Source organism: Diabrotica virgifera, chromosome 6 (genome assembly GCF_917563875.1).
Source record: "Diabrotica virgifera virgifera chromosome 6, PGI_DIABVI_V3a".
Classification (NCBI taxonomy): Eukaryota; Metazoa; Arthropoda; class Insecta; order Coleoptera; family Chrysomelidae; genus Diabrotica; species Diabrotica virgifera.
Window position 1 is genome coordinate 204,421,192 of NC_065448.1, and position 23,971 is coordinate 204,445,162.

A 23,971-nucleotide genomic window follows, 5' to 3' on the forward strand; every position below is an offset into this window, starting at 1 on the left:
TGGCGCCACTGTCGCAAGAGAAATCTACAATCATGTAATACATTCTTGTAAATGCATATGTCAAAATATCAGCCAAATTGAACTCGTAGTTGTGTTTTGACCGTGTGTGTAAGCGGGTAATACTTACATTTTAAAACATTTTCTGTAATTTCTTCATACATTTCTTAAATCATTTAACTTAATCACTTAAGTCATTATTTACACCTATTACAGTTTTCGCAGTCTTTCCATCTCTTCTAATGCTTTACTATTGCACGGTAGACCCTGTTAATTTCTCGCAATGCAGTTCTTCGATGCGCAAGCTGTCTAATGATCGCACTCGGCTTGAAACTTTCGGGCCCAAGTTAATTGTTTCCGGCCTAAACAATTAACGTAATACATAGTGAAATTATGTATAGTTCATATAATTAGCTACAATCCGTAAAAGTTTCAAGTTTCCACATTGTAAAAAACAAGAGAATTTAAGCATTTTCCATTAAAACCGTTTTTTTTTATTTAAACAATTAATAAACATAAAAAAAATTTTATTGACTATTCGTGTATTGTCCCGCGAATGCATATGTCTGCAAATTTTCATTTATTTTCATTGAACAAAAGGCAGTCAAATTAACGTCTAAAGATTTGACGCAAACTATTGAACTAAAGAAAAGCGTTTAATAAGAAACTGAATACATGAGCATCGGAGGAGACCAACATAGCCTCCGAGTAGAGGAAAATCAAGAAATAAAATTATGTGAAGACTACAAATACCTGGGAGTAAAGATCACTCAAGACGGAAAATTAGATGCAGCTATTAAGGCACAAAATATACAGGGAAGGAAAAGCATAATCCTTACTGAACAGTGTAGTGTGGGATAAAAATATTTCTAAGGAAAATAAAAAAAGAATATATGACACTACAATAAAAAGCATCACAACATATGGATGCGAGGTTTGGCCCCCAAAAGACAGAACAGAGAAAATGCTTAGAGCAGCAGAAATGGACTTCTGGCGCCGTTCGGCGGGAATATCTAGACGCGACAGAATAACAAACGAGAGAGTCCGAGAAATCATGGGGGTTACACATAATATTGTTGACGACATCAGGACGAAACAACTCAGCTGGTACGGACACGTAAGGAGAACGCCGGAGAGTAGAATTCCAAGACAATTCCTCGAATGGCAACCAAGAGGAAGGGGCAGACCAGGAAGGCCTAGAAGAAGTTGGAGAGAAGGAGTTGATAGAGAAATCAAGGACAGAGAACTCGAGGATGATCTATGGAATGACAGAACGAGATGGAGATTGTAAATCGGAAGACGTCGAAGAACGTTGTAAACCGATATTATATAAATACATTAATCGTCAGTTAACCAAAGTTTATTGGTAAAAGTGCATATCTGTTCAACATGTTCGCAAATGGTGTAGAGAATTATTCAGTGAAGACCGATTGGAAGAATTTCAGATTCATCGTGAATTTCCATTCGGCATTCACTGAATCCTGTACACCATACTGATCATGTTGAACCGATATGCACTTTTACCCATAAACTTCGATGATCTGATGAATGTATGTGAAATCCATTTTGCATTTAAAAAACGTGCTACAGCATTAATTTCACATTTACGGTAACAGCGACCGCGACCTCCATCTTCAAAGGCTACTAGGCCGACACTGAGCAATGCAGCGAGGCGAAACCGGTGAGGTAAGTGAGAGTTAATGTGTAAGGCAGTGTTTCCAGATTTCTCCAAGCACGTCGCACTCAGCGACATAAGGAACAAGTGAGAGTTAATGTGTAAGGCAGTGTTGCCAGATTTCTCCAAGCGCGTCGCACTCTTTCTCAGCGGCATAAGGAACCTTTTTTTACGAATGACCTTGGCGATAATGGCGACCGGGACCTACTTAGAAGGCTGCTAGGTCGACACTGAGCAATGCAGCGAGGTGACAGTGCTGGGGTAAGAGATAGAGAGAGTTGATGTGTAAGGCAGTGTTGCGAGATTTCTCCTAGCACCTCGCATTTTTTCACAGCGGCGTGGGGAATCTTATTTTACTAACGGCTTTAGTACAAATCGAAGTTTTTACTTCTGTGAAAGTTTTAGACTTGCTCTCTTTTACTATGAAGTTATAAGATTAATAACTAATTCTTGTATATTAATTATGTATTGACGTATGTTCTAATATTGTTTTGCTTCAGTTCCAAGACTGGGAAAATCTTCAGATTCTCGACTTACATCATCCGGAGGCGGCAGGCGAGGTTAGTAAAATTTTATTATATATATATATATATATATATATATATATATATATATATATATATATATATATATATATATATATATATATATATATATATATATATATATATGTAGAATTGTAAATATTTTATCTTAATTTTTAAGATTCCTGTATAGGGGAGATCAGGTACAATTGTAACGCGATACAAATGTAACATTGCTTCTAAACATCTTGTTTCTGGTCGACTAGAGCTGGCAACGCTGCATGGAGAAAGTATTTAGTGGTGTAATGTTAACCGTAGTTTGGCGATGTTAAGTGAGGGGATTACGTTGTTAGACGAAAATATTGGTTTTTACGCCAAGCGAGTAAAATTAATTAAATTTTGTATTTTTTGGATATTCGCTCTAGTTTTAGAGTTATTGTTTAGAAAGGGTGGCATAAGAATTGAGTCATATTATTTATATATCAATATATTTATTAAATTGAGATCAGATTTTGTGATCTGCTATAAAATTTTGACAAACCATTGGCATGTCGTTGTGGTACAATTGTAACACTAGCAAAGGGTACATTTTTAACGTGTATTTCCCATACCCGTATATACATACACATTATATAATGTATGTATCACTCTGTATGTGTATATATATATATATATATATATATATATATATATATATATATATATAAATAAATGTTACACTTGAAGTTTCCGCAGGAGCTATATGTGCTTTCTGTTGTTTTCCGGGTTTGACTCCGCGTTGAATAATTTTGGTTTTGAGAAAAACCATTATTTTGACGACGTTTCGGCAAGATCTCACTTGCCATTGTCAAGTCAGGTAGTTCCGCTTCTCGCTGCTGCTTGAAGTAATCTTGAGTTTACTTCAAGCAGCAGCGAGAAGCGGAACTACCTGACTTGACAATGGCAAGTGAGATCTTGCCGAAACGTCGTCAAAATAATGGTTCTTCTCAAAACCAAAATTATTCAACGCGGAGTCAAACCCGGAAAACAACAGAAAGCATATAAATAAATATATACATAAATATATTTATTAATAATATATTTGTATATATTATATGTATTATAAATGTGTGTGTCTGTTTTGGAAAACATTTTTGATTTATATGTTTGATTTTATTTCAAGTACCTAGTAGGTCTTTATATAATATTTAATTCTTTATGTGTGTACAAGACACCTGTTTATAAATATTTATTTTGGGAATAAGTTGGATAAAATTCCATTATTTTGACATTGTTACATTTGTCCCCTTTATGTGTTACAATTGTCCCTTGAATAGGTACAGATGTAACAGATTTGTTGTTAGTTAAAATTATGCATTTTTATAGTTACCTAATCAATAAAACTTACAAGATAAATTTGGAAATTGAAGTCAAATGTTCAACCTATAGTCCTCTATGTTTATATCCCACTTATATGGAACCCATTTTTAAATAAAAAATTCCAAGTAAAAATTGTTACAGTTGTACCCGACCTCCCCTATATTTTTTCTTTAATTATTATTACAAACACGAAACGAGCGTCCGTCGACGCCCACAGTGACAAATGTGTGGACAGATGGGTGGAACCAATCGACGGATGGCGGTTAGAAGATTGTGTTTATTTTCAATCGTCCTTAAGATACATAAAAATAACAAGCAGGGCCCTTTAAACAAATTTTAATAGGTTAGTTCGCACAAAAGCGAATTAAACCATGAGAAGAGGGAGATTAGCTGTAAGAGAATTTTATTTAGCGTGGGGGTTCGATAGGCAGTCGATTTTAACATCAGGATCTAGACGGACGTGTTCTTTGGGAGAATAGAAAAAGACGCATTAAGACGTAAAGAGACGCTTTAAGACGAATATTATGACAAGCCGGTTATAATATTGATTAAACGCAATTATTTCCCAATACATTTCTTTTTATAAGAACACGTAAATTTTGGTCGCAATTACACAAACACTTTTACATTTCGTCAATTTAATAGTATCTATAATTTAGTTATCTATTTTATTAATTCAAACTGTTAAACATCACACGGACTTTTAATACGATTGTCTTTAACGAATCCTACTTATATATTTTGTTTATAAACAAATGTTACACAAAAAAATTTGATTCCTTGATCAAAAATAATATGATAAACAGTGGGAAAAAACAAATCATAATAGTGATATTGAATTGAATGTTATGTTTATATTGGTAGCGGGGATTTTGCGCGTTACTCAAGCGCGTCAGAAAATCACATGTGCAGAACTCATGTACCCTGCTAATGTACCCCTACCATATATGAACTCTTAATACAGGGGCGTGCATTGGGGGCAGTCCGTAAACAAAACTTGTTCTTAAAAAAACTCGTTAAAAAAAGCGCGTCAGATTACGACTAAGATCTTCTGGAATTTCGAGGGTTTTCGGAATTAAATTGATACAAATAGATTTCTCGGGGGTTTTGGGGTTGCTGAAAATGAATATACCATCATAACGACACCCGGAACACCTGGTGTCTAGGGGCACGTCATCGTCTGGAGTTTCGAGTGATTTCGGCACTAAACTGATGCAAACAGATTACAGGGGGATTTTGGGTTGCTGAACACGAATACGCCATCAGAACCGACTCCCGGAGCACTTGGTGCCCACGATCACTGCTAAGGACGTCATCTTCTGGAGTTTCGAAGGTTTTCGGTATACATGCAAATAGATTACTAGGTGGTTTTTGGGGTCGCTGAATACGAATACGCCATCAAAACTGACCCCCGACCACGTTGTGCCCAAGGTCACTGCTAAGGCAGTTATCTTCTGGAGTTTGGAGGATTTTTGGACAGTAGGAGCACTAGGGGGCGGTTCTGATGTGTTCTGATATGTGATGTTATTAAATTTATATTAACGAATTTATACTTTATTTTAGGTCGCGCTAGAAGTAGGACTAAATCTCGATTTCAAGTTGGTCTTCCGGATAGAGGTGAGGTTGAAAATAGTTTGTTAAAAAATATTTTTTAAAATGATATATAATGTAGTTTTTGAACTGTGCCCTATTTAAAATTAATGAAGTATTGCACAATAGCTTTTGAAGTCGATTTGCTAGAATTTTATAAAATTCTTCTGTCAAAGGTGTCTAAAAGTGAGAAAATGTGTAATGTGATGTTTTATAGGTTCCTATCAATAATTTTACACCTCTACTAGTTTCATCCCTTTTTATTTCACAACGTATTATGTTTTCCATCTTTTGAGTTATTCTGCCGGTTATTAGCGCGCTTATCACTATATAGTGAAGTAAAAATAGATGAAACTTGTAGAGGTGGAAATTATCGATATAAACGTATAGATTAACATTTAGTTACATAGTTTCCCACCTTTAGACGTATCGGAGGAGTATGACAGCTGCAAGGGCGGATCCAGCAACCTTGCAAGGAGGGGGCAATGAAATAAAAAATTTCTCGTCACTCGCGTACGCAGGATTCTTTTTCGGTATGGGCTGTTACTTTATTTTACCTCATGTACCATGTCCTTTCAGAAGGTTGGTTACTATCATAGCTATCTTAATTTTATTTACTGCCACCCTAAATCAACCACGAAGTGCTTTTTCGTCCTGGACTGTGTTTGCCTTCTATTTTTATTTGCATAATATTTTGTAGCAACCTATATTTGAAACTTCTCATAACATGTCCAAAATACTCCACTTTTCTCGTCTTGATGCCTTCTATAACCTCAGTAGTCTTGCTAAGACGTTCTAGTATTGTGGAGTTTCGAATCTTCTTCACCCAAGAAACTTTTAAAATTCTTCTATAGAACCACATTTCGAAAGTCTCAAGGCGATTTAGGTAAGTAGATCGATTTTATTCACAGTCCAAGACTCGACACCATACAGTAAGACCGAGAACACGTACTTTGGAGAAGGAATTCTGTGTTATGTTTCATTCCGTTATTCAGTTGTCAACAGGACACAAATCTCACTATTTATTTTCAATCGTAATTATCTCTTAAAAAAAGGCGACACCAGGCGAAGTCTCTTCTTCTAAAAGTGCCTATCTTCTGGATATGTTAGGGACCACATTGAGCCGTCTTATTCTATTTACGGCAGCTCGAAATAGATCAGTTGACGTTAGACCAGTCCACTTCCTAAGATTGGCCAGCCAGGATATACGTCTACGTCCAGGGCCTCTCCTGCCCTCAATCTTGCCTTGTAGAATCAACTGCAGCAGTTGGTATTTTTCATTACGCATAATGTGGCCGAAGTAAGCCAATTTTCTGTTCTTTACGGTGTTAATTATTTCGTTGTCTTTTCCTAGCCTCTGGAGAATAGTTATATTAGTTGTGTGGTGTATATATGAGACCCTCAACATACGTCGGTAGCACCACATTTCAAACGCCTCTAACCGTTTTATGGCATCTTCTGTCAGGCTCCAGCTTTCAACTCCGTATAGGAGGACACTAAAGACGTAACATCTAAGAATTCTTATGCGTATATTGATACTTAAAGACAAGTTGGAGAGAATTTTCTTAAGACTGTTAAAAGATCTTCTGGCTTTTTCAATAGGAGTTTTTATTTCGTAGCTATGATCCCAAGTATCCTTAATGTTGCAGCTCAGGTAGCATATTTTCTGTACTCTCTCTAGGGATGTATTGTTTACTGTAATTTGGGCGTTTATGTTGGTGTTTTTACTAATGATCATTATTTTTGTCTTCTTACAGTTTAGTTTTAGGCCGTATTTGTTACATGCTTCTACAACATTATCCATGGTCCTTTGGAGCCCCTGCGCACTATCTGCCAGCAATACTGTATCGTCTGCATATCTAATATTATTTATAAGTTGTCCATTTACTGCAATACCATCTTCTGATTCGTCCAAGGCCTCTCCAAATATGTTTTCAGAGTATATGTTAAATAATGTTGGTGACAGTATGCAAGCCTGTCTTACTCCTTTTTCAACCGTGAAGATTTCAGAGAGTTCATTTTCGAATCGAACTGTTGCTCTTTGTTGGAGATATAAGTTTGAAACGAGTCTTATATCCTTACCATCGAGTCCTGATGTTTTTAGGATATCGATTAGTTTTCCATGTGGGACTTTATCAAACGCCTTCTCGAAATCTATGAAACATGCATACACATCGCAATTGACATCCCTGGCTCTCTGTATTAGAACTTGCAAGCTGAAAAGTGCTTCCCTCGTTCCGAGTCCTGATCTGAATCCAAATTGAACTTCACTCAGCTGTTCTTCTAATTTGGTGTATATGCGCGAGTGAATGATAGTAAGGAGTACTTTAAGTACATGGCTCATCAAACTAATTAATCTATGTTCTTCACATTTTCTAGCGTTGGCTTTTTTGGGAAGTGGAATGAATATTGATTGATAGTCTCAAGGAGGGGGCAATTAACCCCATTGACCCCCTTGGATCCGCGCCTGGACAACTGTCACTGTGACAGGAGAATTTTATAAAATACTCCTGTCACAGGCGTCTAAACGTGGAAAACTATGTAATGCATAATTTATACGTTTATATCGATAATTTCCACCTCTACTAGTTCATTTCTTTTTATTTCACACTGTATTATGGTTTCGATCTTTTGCGTTATTTTGTCGGTTATTAGCGCGCTCATCACTGTATATGTATCTCAGTGATGACGATGAGTGTGCTAATAACCGGCAACATAACGCAAAAGATGGAAAGCATAATATGTTCTGAAATAAAAAGTGATGAAAGTCGTAGAGGTGGGCAATTATCAATAGAAGCCTATAAATTTACATTATATTGATGGTTTCCCACGCATCGGAGACGAAGTTTGACCCCTGCCACTGTAACCGGAGAATTTTATAAAATTCTTTTGAGAGTTTGACTACGTCTAAAGGTGGAAAACTATCAATATAATGTAAAGTTATAGGTATCTATCGACAATTTCCCTCCTCTACTAGTTTCATCGCTTTTTATATCACAACGTATTATGTTCTCCGTCTTTCGTGTTATTTTGCCGGTTATTAGCGCACTCATCATTGTATATGTTTATCCCTATTTGACAAGATAGTTCATTTTTTTTCCTCAGTACTGTAAGCACATAGATATGTTTTTTAATGTTGTTTTGTTATTCACACAGTTTCATACGACGAGGTTAAGCCGGATACACCCACACCAGCAACGTTCACTGAAACAGCTACAAGCTCAGAACTAGATGAACGTCTAAAATGGTTGTCGGCCGCTTTAAGTGAAAACAAAACATTATCCCTACCATCAGGCAAGTAAAGTTTTTTTAGGATTTAGGTGGAAAGGTTCTAAACCGACTAGGGAAAATATCCCTAGTACTGTTGGATTAGATCCGGAAATGAACACATGCTAGAACATAGCATCCAAAGTATGGATTATATGCGTCGCATGCACCCCTGACCAGTCGCCTACCAACTAAAACCAATTCTTGTTTGGACATTGTACCCCCATACGAGTTCAATCGATGAACGAAACATTGGGATGACTTTCGCTGTCTGAAGATTTGAGAGAAAAAATTGGAAAGATATTCTTACCTAAATAAAAGCGATAAGAACCACTTAATATAGCACGACCGAGCTGTAAGGACCCGGATGATATCATAATGCGGTGATATTTTATAACTAGTACTCTGGGCTAATTAGCAAAATACAAGGAAAAGTTATTTACCAGCAATTTTATTACTGGAATCGAATCTTATGATTCTCTATATTAATAATATATCTATGCAAAGTCCGCAGATAGTGTGCTACTTTTTTTATAAACAAAATGGCGCCCAAAAATGATGTTTTTTTTCAATTTTTGCTCCAAAACTTTACTTTTTTTGCTTAACTTTACACCAAAAACACCCAAATAAAAATTCACCGTAATTAAATTTTGGAAAATGCGGGTTCTTCCAACAAAATCTATAATTTTCAACTAAAATTTTGGATACGTAATTGTTTATCAATAATTAAATAACTTGGTAATATAAAAGCTCTTTTCGTATAGACTATGATTCCAGAAGCCGATGGAAATTGAATGAAAATAAAAGATGAAGTTTTTCAATCCTAATGGCAACATTAATAATATTTAAAATATTAAAAATATTACTAAAAGATTTTTAAATTGAAAAACTTATTGGTACACTTTCCTGGTGACACCGCCAAGGCTTCTACAATTTGCAAGCCAAATGGATGCTGCAGTGAAGACAAAGGGAAAGAATTCTACACTATGCAATTCACATCCCCCGTCTGCAGCTTGGTAAAGTTCCAACGGAAAATGCACCTAGTTACTCTACGGAGTAATTCGACTATAAAATAAAAATGTATACCATTTTTATTCAGTTGCAATGCGAAGGCAAAACAATCTTACTTTTTAATTAGAATACGAGCTTTTCCTTTTCCTTTTCCCGAGAGCTTTTCCCACACATTACAACTGAAACAAATAGGGTAGGTGACTAGCGTCATCTGGCAGTTGAAAGATGAAGTTTTTCAATCCTGATGGCAACATTAATAATATTGATTTCAATCCTAATGGCAACATTAATAATATTTTCAATATTTAATTCATTAGTAATATTTTCAATATTATTAATGTTGCCATTAGGATTGAAAAACTTCATCTTTCAACTGCCAGATGACGCTAGTCACCTACCCTATTTGTTTCACCTACATCACCTACAAAATACGTTTATACGACGTAATCTTCAAACACGTGTATATATTCAACCAAAACTGACGTTTCCTCGACGTTTTTGACGTCACTTGGTTGCCTGGGTCTTGCTAAAAGCTAACAATTCTTGGATTATACTTATGGCTTATTGGTTCGATGGTAACTTCTTGATGTCGAATGGTAGAGCTGTTGACTTCTCTCGACCTGGGCTCGATGGTAGGCTTTAGGTCAGTGCAGTTATAGTTTACTGGTGGTGTTGGTCGCTGCAGTCTAGTTGCGATACATCCATCCATTATGTCCTGCCTTGTAGTGGCATCACCGGTGATGAAGGCTTGAAGCTCCCGAAGGGAGAAAGGTTGATTTTATTTCCAAAAAACTAGAAGATAAAATGCATATCAAACATCAAGAAATAAAAACCAAAATGAGCCTTTGCCAAATAATCAAGTACGTTCAGTATGATGACTGAGATATCAGATGAAAAGATAGATAGGAAATAGAGGATAGTGCAAGATGGCGCCAAACAGGTTTTTAACGGGAAAATAAGTTAAAACGAATACAGAAGATAAATATTAATGAAATATTAAAGAAAAGAAAATAAAATAATTATTTAAAAACAAAAGCAAAGATGAGACATTTGTAACGTTACAAGACTGTTCCCTAATACGAAGCAGATTAGTGGGAAGACCACTAAAACGATGGAATTACAACTTACTGGAAACTCATGTCTACATAAAAAGAAGACGAAGAAGGTAATCCTACGGAGAATCTAAAGATGCAATGTTGGATATGACAATTGCTGTAGGTATATCCAACAAATAGGTACCTACTTGAGTTTTTGTATATTACTACAGCCATTTGCCTGGTTTAATATCCTCATGGTCTTCCTTACAGGTAAATTAAAACTTGGTGAAGATTCATTACAAATTACTCCCTCTGAAACCTGTCCAAAAACACCCGAAGGCAAAGAAGGTGTTTGCTCTCTTATTAAAGATTGTCCTCAAGTATTCCCACAACTGACTAATTTCGACGTATACAAGACCTTCTCCTGTGCCATGCCGAAAGAGTAAGTTATTTTAGTTAATTTAATTTTGGTTAGTATATTACGGTAAATACATTATTATCACAAAAGGAAGTTAGAAATACTTTCGCCGAAAGTAAAAAAATAAGTATCTCGGCGAATCTGAGATTCGTTTAACTCTCGTACTACTTTTTTAATGATCTGTATAGACGATATGTGTTAAGTTTCTGTGTCTTAACCGATTTATTATATTTCCCTCTTTATATTTTATATTCTGTCAACATAATCTCTTCAAAATCACTTACGAGCTCTGAGCAATCTCACCACCGTTAGTACTTGCAGTTCCTTCCTAATATCCTGGTTTCTGCTTTTATCCATGAAGGTTACTTCCTTGGTAATGGTTAATACTTTTATTTCGATTGTTGTCATTATTCTTATATGATATTTCTTTTATGACGTAGGCGAGTAAAGATGTTACGCACTATTTGTAGATACAGGTACAGCTCTACAGCTCCTGGACCGAACCATGGCCGGTGAGAGAAATCCTGTCTGCTTAAAGTTTAGGTGGGTATTTGCAGTTCTTTGCACTGGGCGAAGAAAAACCACCAGCAAAGAGCTACATGGAAGGTTCAGTCGCGAAGTTATTACACCTTAAAGATCAGACTAGAGAATGTAATCTAGAACTAGACGGCCAAAGGTCGCAGTGGAATAGGTCAAAATAAACCAGGGCATTTAGCACTAAAAGCACTGGAATAGATCGATTTTTAAATGCAGAGAGACTTGAAACTTTATGTATTGTGTTCAGGATGATGTCAGGAAAAAAGTCTACTATAGAAAAATGGGTGGAAATGCATAGTTGCATTTTATAATGCATAAAATTCATCCAAAGTGCATGAACATGTCAAAATAAGTGTATTAAGAACCAGATTTTGTTACTCGGGGGTTTTTGGGGTCCCTGAAAAGACGAATACGTCATCGGAACCGACCTCCAGAGCACCTTGTGCCCAGGATCACTGTTAAGGCACGTCATCTGGAAGTTAGATGGTTATCAGCACTAAATTAATGCAAACAGATTACTTGGAGGTTTTTGGAGTCGCTGAACATGAATACGCCATCAGACCGACCCCCGGAGCACCTTGTGCCCAGTGTTAGTGCTAAGGCACGCCATCTTCTGGAGTTAAGAGAATCTTCGGCATTAAATCGATACACGGAGCACCTAGTGTCTAGAGTCACGTCATCTTCTGAAGTTTCGAGGGATTTCGCCACTAAATTGATGCAAACAGATTACACGATTGGTTTTTGGAGTTAATGAACACGAATATGACATTAGAACTGATCTTCCGGACCACCTGCTACCCAATGACACTACTAAAGCATGTTATCTTCTGGAATTTGGAGAGTTTTTGGGCACCAGGTGTACCGCTGGTCGGTTCTGATGGCATATTCTTGTTCTGCGACCCCAAAAACTCTCGAGTAATCATTTTGCATCCATTTAGTGCCGAAAACCTTTGAAACTTCAGATGATTGAAGTTAACCTTCAATCATCATTGATGACCTTTGATTTCTTAGCAGTGAACCTGGGCACCAGTAGTCGATTCTGATGGTGTATTCGTCTTCAGCGACCCCAAAAAACCCCGAGTAACAAATACCTGGTCCTTAATATGGTTATTCTGACATGTTTATGCACTTTTGGATGCATTTTACTCATTGCAACTATGCATTTCCACCCATTTTTCTGTGTTATACTATTTTCCTGACATAATCCTGAACACAATGTAAAAGTTGCAAGTCTCTAGGGGCTGCATTTAAAAATGGATTTATTTTCTGCTAAATGCTCTGGTCTAAAAGTCACCTCATTGAATATATCTATCTATCCAGGCCTAGGCAATGGAACAAAAGTAATAATGATATTCCATTCCATTTACAAGCAATAAATCTAGATTCAGGGCCGTCTTAACTCGGGGGTACAAGGGGTGCGAGGCACCCGGGCGTTAAGTCCAAGGGGCGCAAACCGAACATTTGCTAAACTCAAAATTGCGCTTTTTGTTCTTAAAAAACCTAAAAAATAATAAAAGCATACAAGTGCACTTTCGGTATTTTTTACAAAGGCTATTAATGCTTACTACACCTACAATACGCAAATGTAATATGAAACCCATTTAGTTTATTCCGACAATAATTTCAAAAAGGTGACGCGTTCACTGCTTTGACCAATATTGAATGTCGAGTAACAATGAATCACCATCTTGTAAAAATTATCAGTGTATCCGATTCTGCTGATAAAATTATAATTGCCGTTGGGGAGCTATGTAATGTATCCCACTTTTAGCGACGCCTATAATAGCAAAATATAAATGCTGATTTTCGAAAACCTATTTTTTTCATTACGTTTGAGACAAGAAAGACGTTTATTACGTTTTTAGAACGACACGAGCAAGGGCGTCATTTGAAATGTTGATTGGGGAGTCAAGCATCATATACAATACATTATATAATACTATAGTAATAAAATTGATGTATTTTTTGTAAATTTCAGTCATTTTCGGGGTCAAATGACCCCGAAATTTCGGCCCTGTCAACTGACGCCCCTGGACACGAGAGAAGGGTAGCCACTTAATTTCTGTAAAAAAATATGTAGATCTAAAAAAAGACTTACTAAATAGAAAGTCATACAGTAGACTCTGTCAATTCAGCAGTTAGACGCGAAAGAAAAAGGTTGACGGTGGTTTTAGAAAGAATTATCGAAGTATGTAATAACATTTTTAGCACGAAAAAATTTACCATTAAGAGGAACCAGTCAAAGGTTGCATGAATAGGATAACTTTTTAAAATTATTAGAATGTACTTCCAATTTTCATAATACGCTATCAGAACACATTACATACAAGAATTGTTGTCAAATCTTCCTTTTTTCTGGAAATCTAATGAACTGTCTTATTTTAAATGGTACACCCTGAATATTTTTTGCGTTTTGAAGTCCCTAAGAAATACTGATTATTTTAAAACCTTTTTATATACTTGGGTTGGTTGGTGTCACGGACTCCGCAAATTTTGTAATCCACTTTAAAAATAGTTCTAGGCTACCTAGACATCTGAAATTTTCAGGATAGCTTAGAACTAGCTAACAATGCAATATTTTACTGCTATTATACAGAGTGATTAAAAATTAGTGGGGTGAAGCTCCGTAGATCCGTTATAAATCCGTATATAGCGATAAAACTTAATAACAAAAATTGTAGCGAACTTTGAGCTTCATATTACAAAATTAGTTAGAATGTTACAGGGTGTTCGATAACATAGTGGCAGACCAAACTTATGTTTTTTTTTAAATAGAATACCCTGCATTTTATTTTATATTCGAAATCTTCGTAACTTTTCGATTACAAAAATATAAATGTTTGGTATGTTATACGGGGTATTTACAAAGTTATAACCAATTTTATATGAAAATCGTAACAAGTTTAACTACCTGTATAAGTAAAAGCAAGCACAAGGTCAATGGTTTGTTGACGTCATATTTTTTTATTTATTGTCAAAATTTTCGTAAATGGTTGTTTTGCTAATTTTCTTTATGTTAAATACAGGGTGAGTCAAAACACAAGTACATTATTTTCTTAGTAATTTTAAATAGAACACCCTGTATTTTATATCATTATCGAAAAGTACCATTACAATACTATAATTTTTGTATAACATTCCCTATGTGTAAATTTATTAGTTTTAGAGATATTTTCATTTTTCAGAGCAAAATTAGATATTAATAATTACGAGTCTAAATCTTTCCAAATTTTAAGTAAGCCATGACTGAATAATTGTCTAAAACTTACAATTTACGATTACTGATTATCAATCTGTAATCAAAGTTGGTTACAATTTTTGTTATTAACTTTTATTACTATCTATTACTTATAATGGATCTACAAAGCTTTACCCCACTGACCAATCACACTGTATGGATAAATCGATTTTTTTTAATTTCAAACTATTTTAAAAATGTGACTAATGCAATGATATTTTAAAGTACGTTAATAAATCGATACCTACAAATTGATGGTGCCTCAGTGGCATTAGACTGCAGATCGAGAGGTCCCCAGTTGGAACCCGGCTGTTGCGTATATTTTTTAAATTGTTTTAATAAATAATTAAAAAAAGACTAAGTTTTCACACTAATGGCATATAAAACAACATAGTGCTATTCTACATCCCACCAGGCTGAAAACAATGAGAACCTTCTCTGGTAACACCTCCGAGGCTTCTACAATTTTCAAGCCATATGGATGCTGAGACTAAGGAAGATGAGGGAATCAGGGAGAGCAGCATATGTGCCTCCTGATGAGAGACTAATAAGTTTCGAAACCGGTGGAGGTGCTTGCTTCACTCTCTGATTGGACTAGAATATGGTTCGGCTGTATTTTCGTTTTGCAACGAAATTGAAAATGATTATTCATTTTTAAATAATTAAAAGTTTATATACTTAAAATTATATATACCATTTTAAACAACCGTGGTGTTATAAAAAATACTATTTTATACTAGTGTAATTTTTGGAATCATAATTAGAAATAACAAGTAATACACCTACTAAAAATTCATATTTTATAAGTTAATTATTCTTTCCAAACATGTTGTGTCCTATATGTACAATAACCAAACCGTGATATTATAAAAAGTACTTTTTTATTAGAGTGTAATTTTTGGAATTTTAATCATGTTATCGTTAAATCGTTTATCGTTAAATTATTTTATATTCTTTCCTATAAATAATAAAAAGGTTTTATTATAAAAAAAGTTCTTTTTTATAGAAGTGTAATTATTTTATGTTATATTCCTTATACCTAAATGCCATAATTTCGGAGTTATTGCCATATTTATTTAAAAAAATTTAAAGAAATTATAGAAATCAATTTTTTCAGCCCCATTAGACATTTTTTAGGTTCTTCGGATCATTGAGAATAAAAAAAGGTTTTTGTAATTTTTTTCTAAAGTTAATCGTTTCTGAGTTATAAACAATTTAAAACTGAAAAAATTTAAAAATGACGATTTTAAAAGTTCAAAAACACAAGTAAAAAAAAATAACTTTTAAAATTACGAAGTACCAAAATTCAAGCTCAAACCAGAGAACAATAACCACAGAGAAGCGTCACGACCGTACTTAAAACGTGTACTGTTTTTGTAGACGCATGCGCGAACCTGGTTGCTTTAAGTGTTCCCAACACATGCTAAGTCCAGCTAATTCTGTCGCTCTGGTTGTTTTACGATAGTCCGTAGGCGTGTATGGTAAGTACTCGACTTAACAAGTTTGTTTGAGCATTTATATAATAATTATACATAATAGTTAAAATGTCTGGTTACTCGTGTGTGGTTCACGGATGTTCCTCTGCGACAGGAAGAGGAATAAGTTTATTTAGATTTCCTAAAAATAATAACAGGTAATTGTTATTGCTTTGTAATTTATACATATTAGTTATTAGGTTTCTAATAGTCTTAATTTGACTTGATTAAATATTATTGATAATAAATCATGACGAAAGTGATTCATTTTCTTGTATACATTACCCCTAAGTAATGCATAAAAAAACTAAACTTCGTTCTGCCAAGCAACGGATATTTCAAAAAATAATAAATTTGGTGTCAGTGCATGTATTTCATAACAGACGCAAGTCTGCAAAGGGCCAACCAGGTCAAAACAGATGTTGTCCGGGTGTCATCGCATTCCAAGATATCCTATTTTTATGAAATAAAAATATATAAAGAGTTCTATATACACAATTTCTGATCTGATTTAAACGACGCAAAAAAATACTATTCAAACTAAAAATTGTTGGAGACATAATTGGGGCGATAATTTTGAAAATCTTAAAATTATAGCAGAACAAGACTTCAAAATTGCAAAAACACGGTTGCAAATTAACAAACTTACATTAAATTATGAAAAAATTAAATACTTATCTACCTTCTGCAGTGCAGTATACAAAAATATTGCCAACTTTTAATTCGTTAAATATAACAAAGATTAAATATATCGATCGGAGTATACATCTAAATCGTATTGTAGTCATATGTTTTGTTAACATTTTGTTTTTTGAATGTACCTGATATCTTTAGAAACAAAGAAAATAGACGATTTTGTAGTTTAACATGTCTTTTGTGGATGCAAAGGTACAAAGGTGGATACATCGATATTATATTGTAGTCTTGTGTTTTATTGCACAACGTATTATGTTTTCCGTTTTTTGCGTTATTTTTTCGGGTATTAGCGCACTTATCACTGAATATTATAGTATAGGTCCCCGTGCGTGACAAGCTTTAGGTTCTTGACGTTCGGCCATATTTGTACCTACTGCTTAGAGCTATTTAAAATATTAAAACTATTATTATTACTATTATTTAAAATACAGAGATAAAATTCAACTTCAAGAAAAATTGTCAAATTATGAAACATGGAGAGAATTAAATGTAAAATGTCTTCATACTTCTGCTCCAAAGATATATCAGAGTCCATATATAGTCCATAAAATTTAAAAATATCTTTCTATCTAAAAAATCTATAAATTCTTTGTTTAACATTTGTAGTGCCCAAGCATGGATAAAAGCTTGTAACAGACAAGATTTGCTATTTAAAATGGATTCACTATATAATAGTTATAGGATTTGTGAACTGCACTTTGAAGACAAGCTTATTTTAAAAGGAAATACAAGAAAAACATTAGTTCCTGACGCAGTACCTACAATATTTCCATGCAATATAAGCAATATAATTGACCACGGTGAAGATATTCAAGAACCACCAAAAAAGATTATCGTTTTAGGTTTGTGTACATTTCAGTTAAAAATAGTATATTGTACAACAAGTGAGAAAAAACACATATTTCTCACGAGCGCAGAAGTTTGTTGGCACGAGCCGATGGGGAGTGCCGCAAAAAAGCGAGGGAGAAATAAACTTGCGTGCACAGAAATCAGTCCATGTAAAAATTTGGTCATTTTTGATATCTCGTATTTCCTAAACCTGTTGGCCGATTTAAGTGATTTCTTAATATGTTGTAGCTTGATTCTTAAACAATACCGCTGTAATCATATTATTGCTAAACAGGTAAATTTTCATTGTATACCGGCTGTACGAATGAAACTCTGTTTTTTTTTTGGCGGCCCTTTTGGATTTTCTATAATGAACTCTTTATTAATAGTCAAGCCCTTTCATTTGATACCCATATTGAAGTAGTTGTGAAAAAATATGTAATCCGCCATTTTATAGCAGTGGACATCTTGGATTTACAATAATACTGAATGTATGTAGTGTATGTAATGTTACAAATCGGTGTAATTGTAACGATTCGTATAAGACTTTTTTTATTATTGTTTAGATTGTTGCATATTTATATTTATAGAAATATACTCTTACAGTACTTCTTGGGTTTTTATTCGTTTGCTCCGATATTCGACTTTAAAGGAAAAATATACTTTTGATACGTTTCCAAGACAAGAACAATATTCTCATTCAATTTCAACATAAAGTTTCTTGTTATCGATCACGAACATTTGTCACCCAAAGAGAATTGGAACTTTCAGAGTTTGTGACATTTCCGTGGCCGTTACAATGGCTGTGTTTTTTTCGATAACCTATATTAAAAAATATAATTTATTAGGAAATACCTCGACGAACAAATTATATCTTGTATCAGCCCAAGCCAAAAACAAGCAGTGAATGTCACACCTACCGTAATAAATAGATATATTTTATTATTGGTCTTTCAATGCCAAAATCAGGATAAACAAAAAGGTATTTTCATTTATGGTTCCAATCCATATGATTTTCACCATTACTTTGCATTGTGCGATATATTTGCAACCTTTTGTAAATCAAAAATAATTCCATTATTATAAAGAATGCCAACAAAAGCCGGCCCTGTACGCAACTTTTTTCTCGGTGAGATATTTTATATTTATTGAAAGTCAACATAAATGAACGATAAATGTTTAATTTTATTTACGAATTTATATTGTGGGATATGCCCACTGACTATTGCTTCGATGGTCGCTCTGGTTGCTTCAAGTGTTGTTGTCGGCTTAGCCACGAAAGATCAAAGGCGTGTCGTTTCTCTGTGGTTATTGTTCTCTGCTCAAACCTTCTTCTATCGGCTCCCTATAATAATTGTTGGCACGTTTTATTATAAAACATTTTTTTTATCGGTAATGAAGCTCATATGAGAGGACGGGCGATATTTGGCATTAACAATTAAAAAAACAATATTTTAGAATGAAATAAGACCAAATCACTTATCGGTACCTGATACAATAAGGTTTGAGTTTGAATTTAGGCACTTTGTTGTTTAGGCATATTTTCGATTTATTTCAGTTTTTTGTTTCTAACTCGGAAACGATTAGCTTTAGAGAGAAATTATAAAAGACCTTTTTTATTCCCCATGATCCAAAAAAACTAAAAAAATGGCTAACCGGACCGAAAAATTGCTTTTTATATTTTCTTTAAAATTGTTTTTAATAAATGTCATAATAACTTCGAAATTATGGCATTTAGGTATAGGGAACATAACATGAAAAATAATCAGTATTTCTTAGATGCTTAAAAACGCAAAAATATATAGCGTGTTCTATTTAAAATAAGAAAGTTCTTAGAATTCCAACGAAACGGAAGATTTCACAACAATGTAATTACCACTATAATATCGGCCACATTAGAAGACCATGGCACACCAAAATCTATAAAAATCGTTTTAGCGGTTTCCGAGAAATTACCGTGTTTCCATACTTTCTCGCTACCCTGTATAATCTTCTGACAAAAGGGGGCGCAAAGATGAGTCTTGCATCCGGCGCCGTGTATGCTTAAGACGGCCCTGTCTAGATTAATAGTTGTAATTTTAACTTAACTAATCCATCGAAATGTTACATTTAGTGTGCATTTCTTAGAGGAGTCAATTTTATTTTTTTAATGTGTAGGGGGGTTCAGTAGAAGCTTAAGTTCAAGTTTTTGGGGTCGCTACCCTTGTCCCCCGGCCGCCATATTGGAAAAAGGGATGCAAAGGGCTTTCGCGCTGTATCTCCTAAACTAGCAACCCTACAGAAAATTTAATTACACATAAAATGTAGCAAATTAAATTTTCTACAATTTTACGTCTATTACTTTTTATCGTCAAGTGACCAACAAAAAAGTTATAAACAAAAATAAGAGGAAATTTTGTAAGAAGTTTCCTTTTGGAGGTTATAACTTTTTTTCCGTTCATTTCACAATAAAATAACATAATACCTATTTTGTAGAGGATTTTTCGATGAACATTTTTCACTATAAAGTTGTTTAATTTTATTTATTATCTAGGTTTTACAGCGCTCCAAACTTGACCAGATTCTCTAATTCTCATAGGAATACAATAAAAACAATACTTTAATTTGAAATTACGTTATGCCGACCACGAAAATCAAATTTAAGGTGAATGACGAGTGTTGGTCATTCTTTATGTTTTCGAGGTCGCTGAATCCGAATATGAAGTTTATTTTTATCTAGAGTTGGTGGAAAATGTTCAAAAGTCAAATTTTATACAAAAATGCCAAAAATTAATTTTTATGATTTTTCAAATTTACCTCGCTGTATCATTCGTCGCTGTAAATATTTCCTTTTGAAACTTTTACTGTGTCATTATAATTATATATATATAATTTATATAATTAGTAAATATAGACATTATAAAAGGAGTTGTTAATTTTTAAACATTTTGTCACCATATTTCGTTAGTTTCATGTTTAGTTAAAAAAGTTGAGTGACAAACTTTTTAGTTTATAATTTTACCAACACACCAATAAAATATGATTCATGAAAAGGTTTTTTGGAAAATTTTAAGTCAAAATATACAGGGTGTCCCGAAAAGATTGGTCATAAATTATACCACAGATTCTGGGGTCAAAAATAGGTTGATTGAACCTCACTTACCTATATACAATAGTGCACACAAAAAAAGTTACAGCCCTTTGAAATTACAAAATGAAAATCGATTTTTTTTCATATATCGAAAACTCTCAGAGATTTTTTATTGAAAATTGACATGTGGCATTTTTACAACAGCAATATCTTAAAAAAAAAATTAAGTAAAATTTGTGCACCCCATACAAATTTTATGGGGGTTTTGTTCCCTTAAACCCCCCCAAACTTTTGTGTACGTTCCAATTAAATTATTATTGTGGCACTATTAGTTAAACACATTATTTTTAAAACTTTTTTGCCTCTTAGTACTTTTTCGATAAGCTAGTGTTTATCGAGATATTTTGAATATTTGTCGAATCCACCACATATTTGTATATGGTTAAGTACGGTTATAGAGACCTGTTAATAATCTGAAAATTTATTTATAATTTACATTTTTAGGTATATTTTGAAAAAGAAGCTACATCTCGATAAAAGGTGACTTATGAACAAAAGACTCAGAGACAAAAGTTTTAAAAACACTGTGTTTAACTAATGGTATCACAATAATAGTTTAATTGGAACGTACACAAACATTAGGGGGGTTTAAAGGAACAAAACCCCCATAAAATTTTCACGTAAATATATTGAAAAAGAAGCCGCATCTCAATAAAAACTGGCTTATCGAAAAAATACTAAGAGGCAAAAAAGTTTTAAAAACGTTGTGTTTAACTAATGGTACCACAATAATGAATTAATTGGAACGTACACAAAAGTTTGGGGGGGTTTAAGGGAACAAAATCCCCATAAATTTTTTATGGGGTGGACAAATTCCACTATAATTTTGTTTTAAGATGTTCCTGACATAAGAATTATACATGTCCATTTTTAATAAAAAACCTCTAATAGTTTTCGATATATTGAAAAAAATCGATTTTCATTTTGTAACTTCAAAGGGCTGTAACTTTTTTTGTGAGCACATTTGTACTAAGGTAAGTTAGGTTCAATCGAACTATTTTTGACCCCAGAATGTGTGGTATAATTTATGACCATTCTTTTCGGGACACCCTGTATAATAGGAAAAAGTTATGTTACTTCATAGGAAAGCGGCACACCCCAAAAAACGCTTATATTTCGAGATCCAGGTCACGGTGTGGTGGATGGCTAATTTTGATAATACTTTATAATTTTGATATCAAAAATCGTTTTTTTGTTCTTAAGAATTTTGTATTTTGCGGTGGCTGGCGCCATTCTTCTTCTGGACCGGCGAATTTGTCCTCAAACAACTTCTTGGCCCTTTTCTATATATGCTTACGGTTATAAGTTTTATAGTGGGGAGAAAGGTCAAAAATACATTAATAATAGCATAAGAATGTTAAAATCATAATAAATTGTATGAATAAGATATTTATTAAGATAGAAAAGTAAGCCTAACCTTTTTTTTTTATTGAATCCCTGTGAGCATTCGAGAATCTGGGCAAGTTTGGAGCGCTGTAAAACCTATATACATAAATAGAATTAAATAACCTTATAGTGGAAATTGTTCGCTGAAAAACCCTCTACAAACTTGATATACTGCTATTTTATTTTAAAATTAACTGAAAAAAAGTTATAACCTCCAAAAATAAACTTGTCAAAAAATTTGTACTTATTTTTGATTATATCTTTTTTGTTGGTCACTTGACGATAAAAAGTAATAGAAACAAAATTGTATAAAATTTTATTTGCTACATTTTATGTTTAATTAGATTTTCCGTAGGGTTGGTAGTTTACGAGATATAGCGCGAAACCCCTTTGCACCCCATTTCCAAGATGGCGGCCGGGGGACAAGGGTTCCGACCCCAAAAACTGGAACTTAAACTTCTACTGATACCACCTACACATTAAAGAAATAAAATTAACTCCTCTAACAAATGCAAGGTATGGCCTAAAAAATGTAACATTTTAATGGCCTAAACGTACACATATTTTTCAGATACGCTGGAGTCTGCTGTCCAAAGAAAGATGAAGTTGCTGCTTAAAATTGTCATTGCTTGTTAATTTTTAATCAAATTTAGAAAATCTTGAAAGTTATGACTTTCTAATGTAATACAATGGTTAATAAACAATTTAATGCAATATTTTAATTTATTATTTTTTTAAATTAAAATTAAAATAAACGTTGCCGATTCGTTGTTCACACTCATTTTAATCATTTCATCATTCCCCGTTAGAGGTCGTTCTAAACATACTCCGGTATAAATATTTCATTTATTCCGAGCAGAACGGACGTTTTGATTCAGATCGGTCTTCTTGCAAAGCCTCCTTGATAACGGGTAAACCTAGAAACACGTGTCGGGGGATGGCAAAGGACCCGATTTGAATCAAAAGGGAACCGTTTATTTTCATTTTGTTTTATACCATACTGTGTATTAGAGTACAAAAATGATGACGATTCAGATGGGTAATCTGAGATGTATTGTTGGAATATTTTCCTAAGCGTCGCCCTTTGGATATTATAGTACCTGGGTTAACAGATTACTTGATTCGTTATCGACACTAATTTTATTATTTTTTAGACTTTACCATAACACAGATATACAATTGAATATTTTGTATTTTTTGGGAATAGCTGCCATAAACATGAAATAAATTAGGTATTTGACGTTTCTTTAGGAGATATGTTTCAAATTGTCATCATCATGCAACCTCTTTTGTCCACTGCTGGACATAGGTCTCTCCCATTCTTCGCCACTCTTCTCGGTTCTGTGCTTCTTGTTGCCATTTCTTGGATATTCCGTTAATGTCGTCCATCCAGCGTGTTGGTGGTCGTCCTCTGCTGCGTGTGTCTTCTCTTGGGCGCCAGTCAATTAGTTTTCTGATCCATCTTGAGTCTTTCAGTCTCGCTATGTGACCTGCCCAATTCCATTTCAGCTTGGCTATACGTTCAACGACATCAGTAATACCTGTTCTTTTCCTAAGTCTTGGTTCCTTATTTTGTCTTTTTTATCACGCCGAGAATCGATCTTTCCATGCGCCTTTGTGCCACTCGCATTTTTAGTGCTGTTGTTTTTGTGAGTGTGAGAGTTTCTGCTCCGTATGTCATAATAGGAAGAACGCATTGGTCAAATGTCTTCCGTTTCATAGCTGTCGGGAGGTTGCTCTTGAAGATGTCTCTTAGTGAACCATGCGTATATGTTTCAAAGAGCCTTATTAAATATAAAAATG

At 34.1% G+C, this 23,971-nt stretch overlaps 1 protein-coding gene across 1 annotated transcript in view; it reads left to right on the forward strand.

Annotated features, from left to right (window-relative positions):
* LOC126886680 (inter-alpha-trypsin inhibitor heavy chain H4-like) overlaps positions 1-22,882 on the forward strand; it is a 104,378-nt gene extending 81,496 nt beyond the window's left edge. The window contains exons 10-14 of the mRNA XM_050653669.1: positions 2,173-2,232; positions 5,119-5,172; positions 8,302-8,439; positions 10,731-10,902; positions 22,740-22,882. Of these exons, the coding sequence (XP_050509626.1) occupies positions 2,173-2,232; positions 5,119-5,172; positions 8,302-8,439; positions 10,731-10,902; positions 22,740-22,785 (470 nt within the window). The 3' untranslated portion in view covers positions 22,786-22,882. The remainder of the gene's footprint in view (positions 1-2,172; positions 2,233-5,118; positions 5,173-8,301; positions 8,440-10,730; positions 10,903-22,739) is intronic.
* The last annotated feature ends 1,089 nt before the right edge of the window (positions 22,883-23,971 follow it).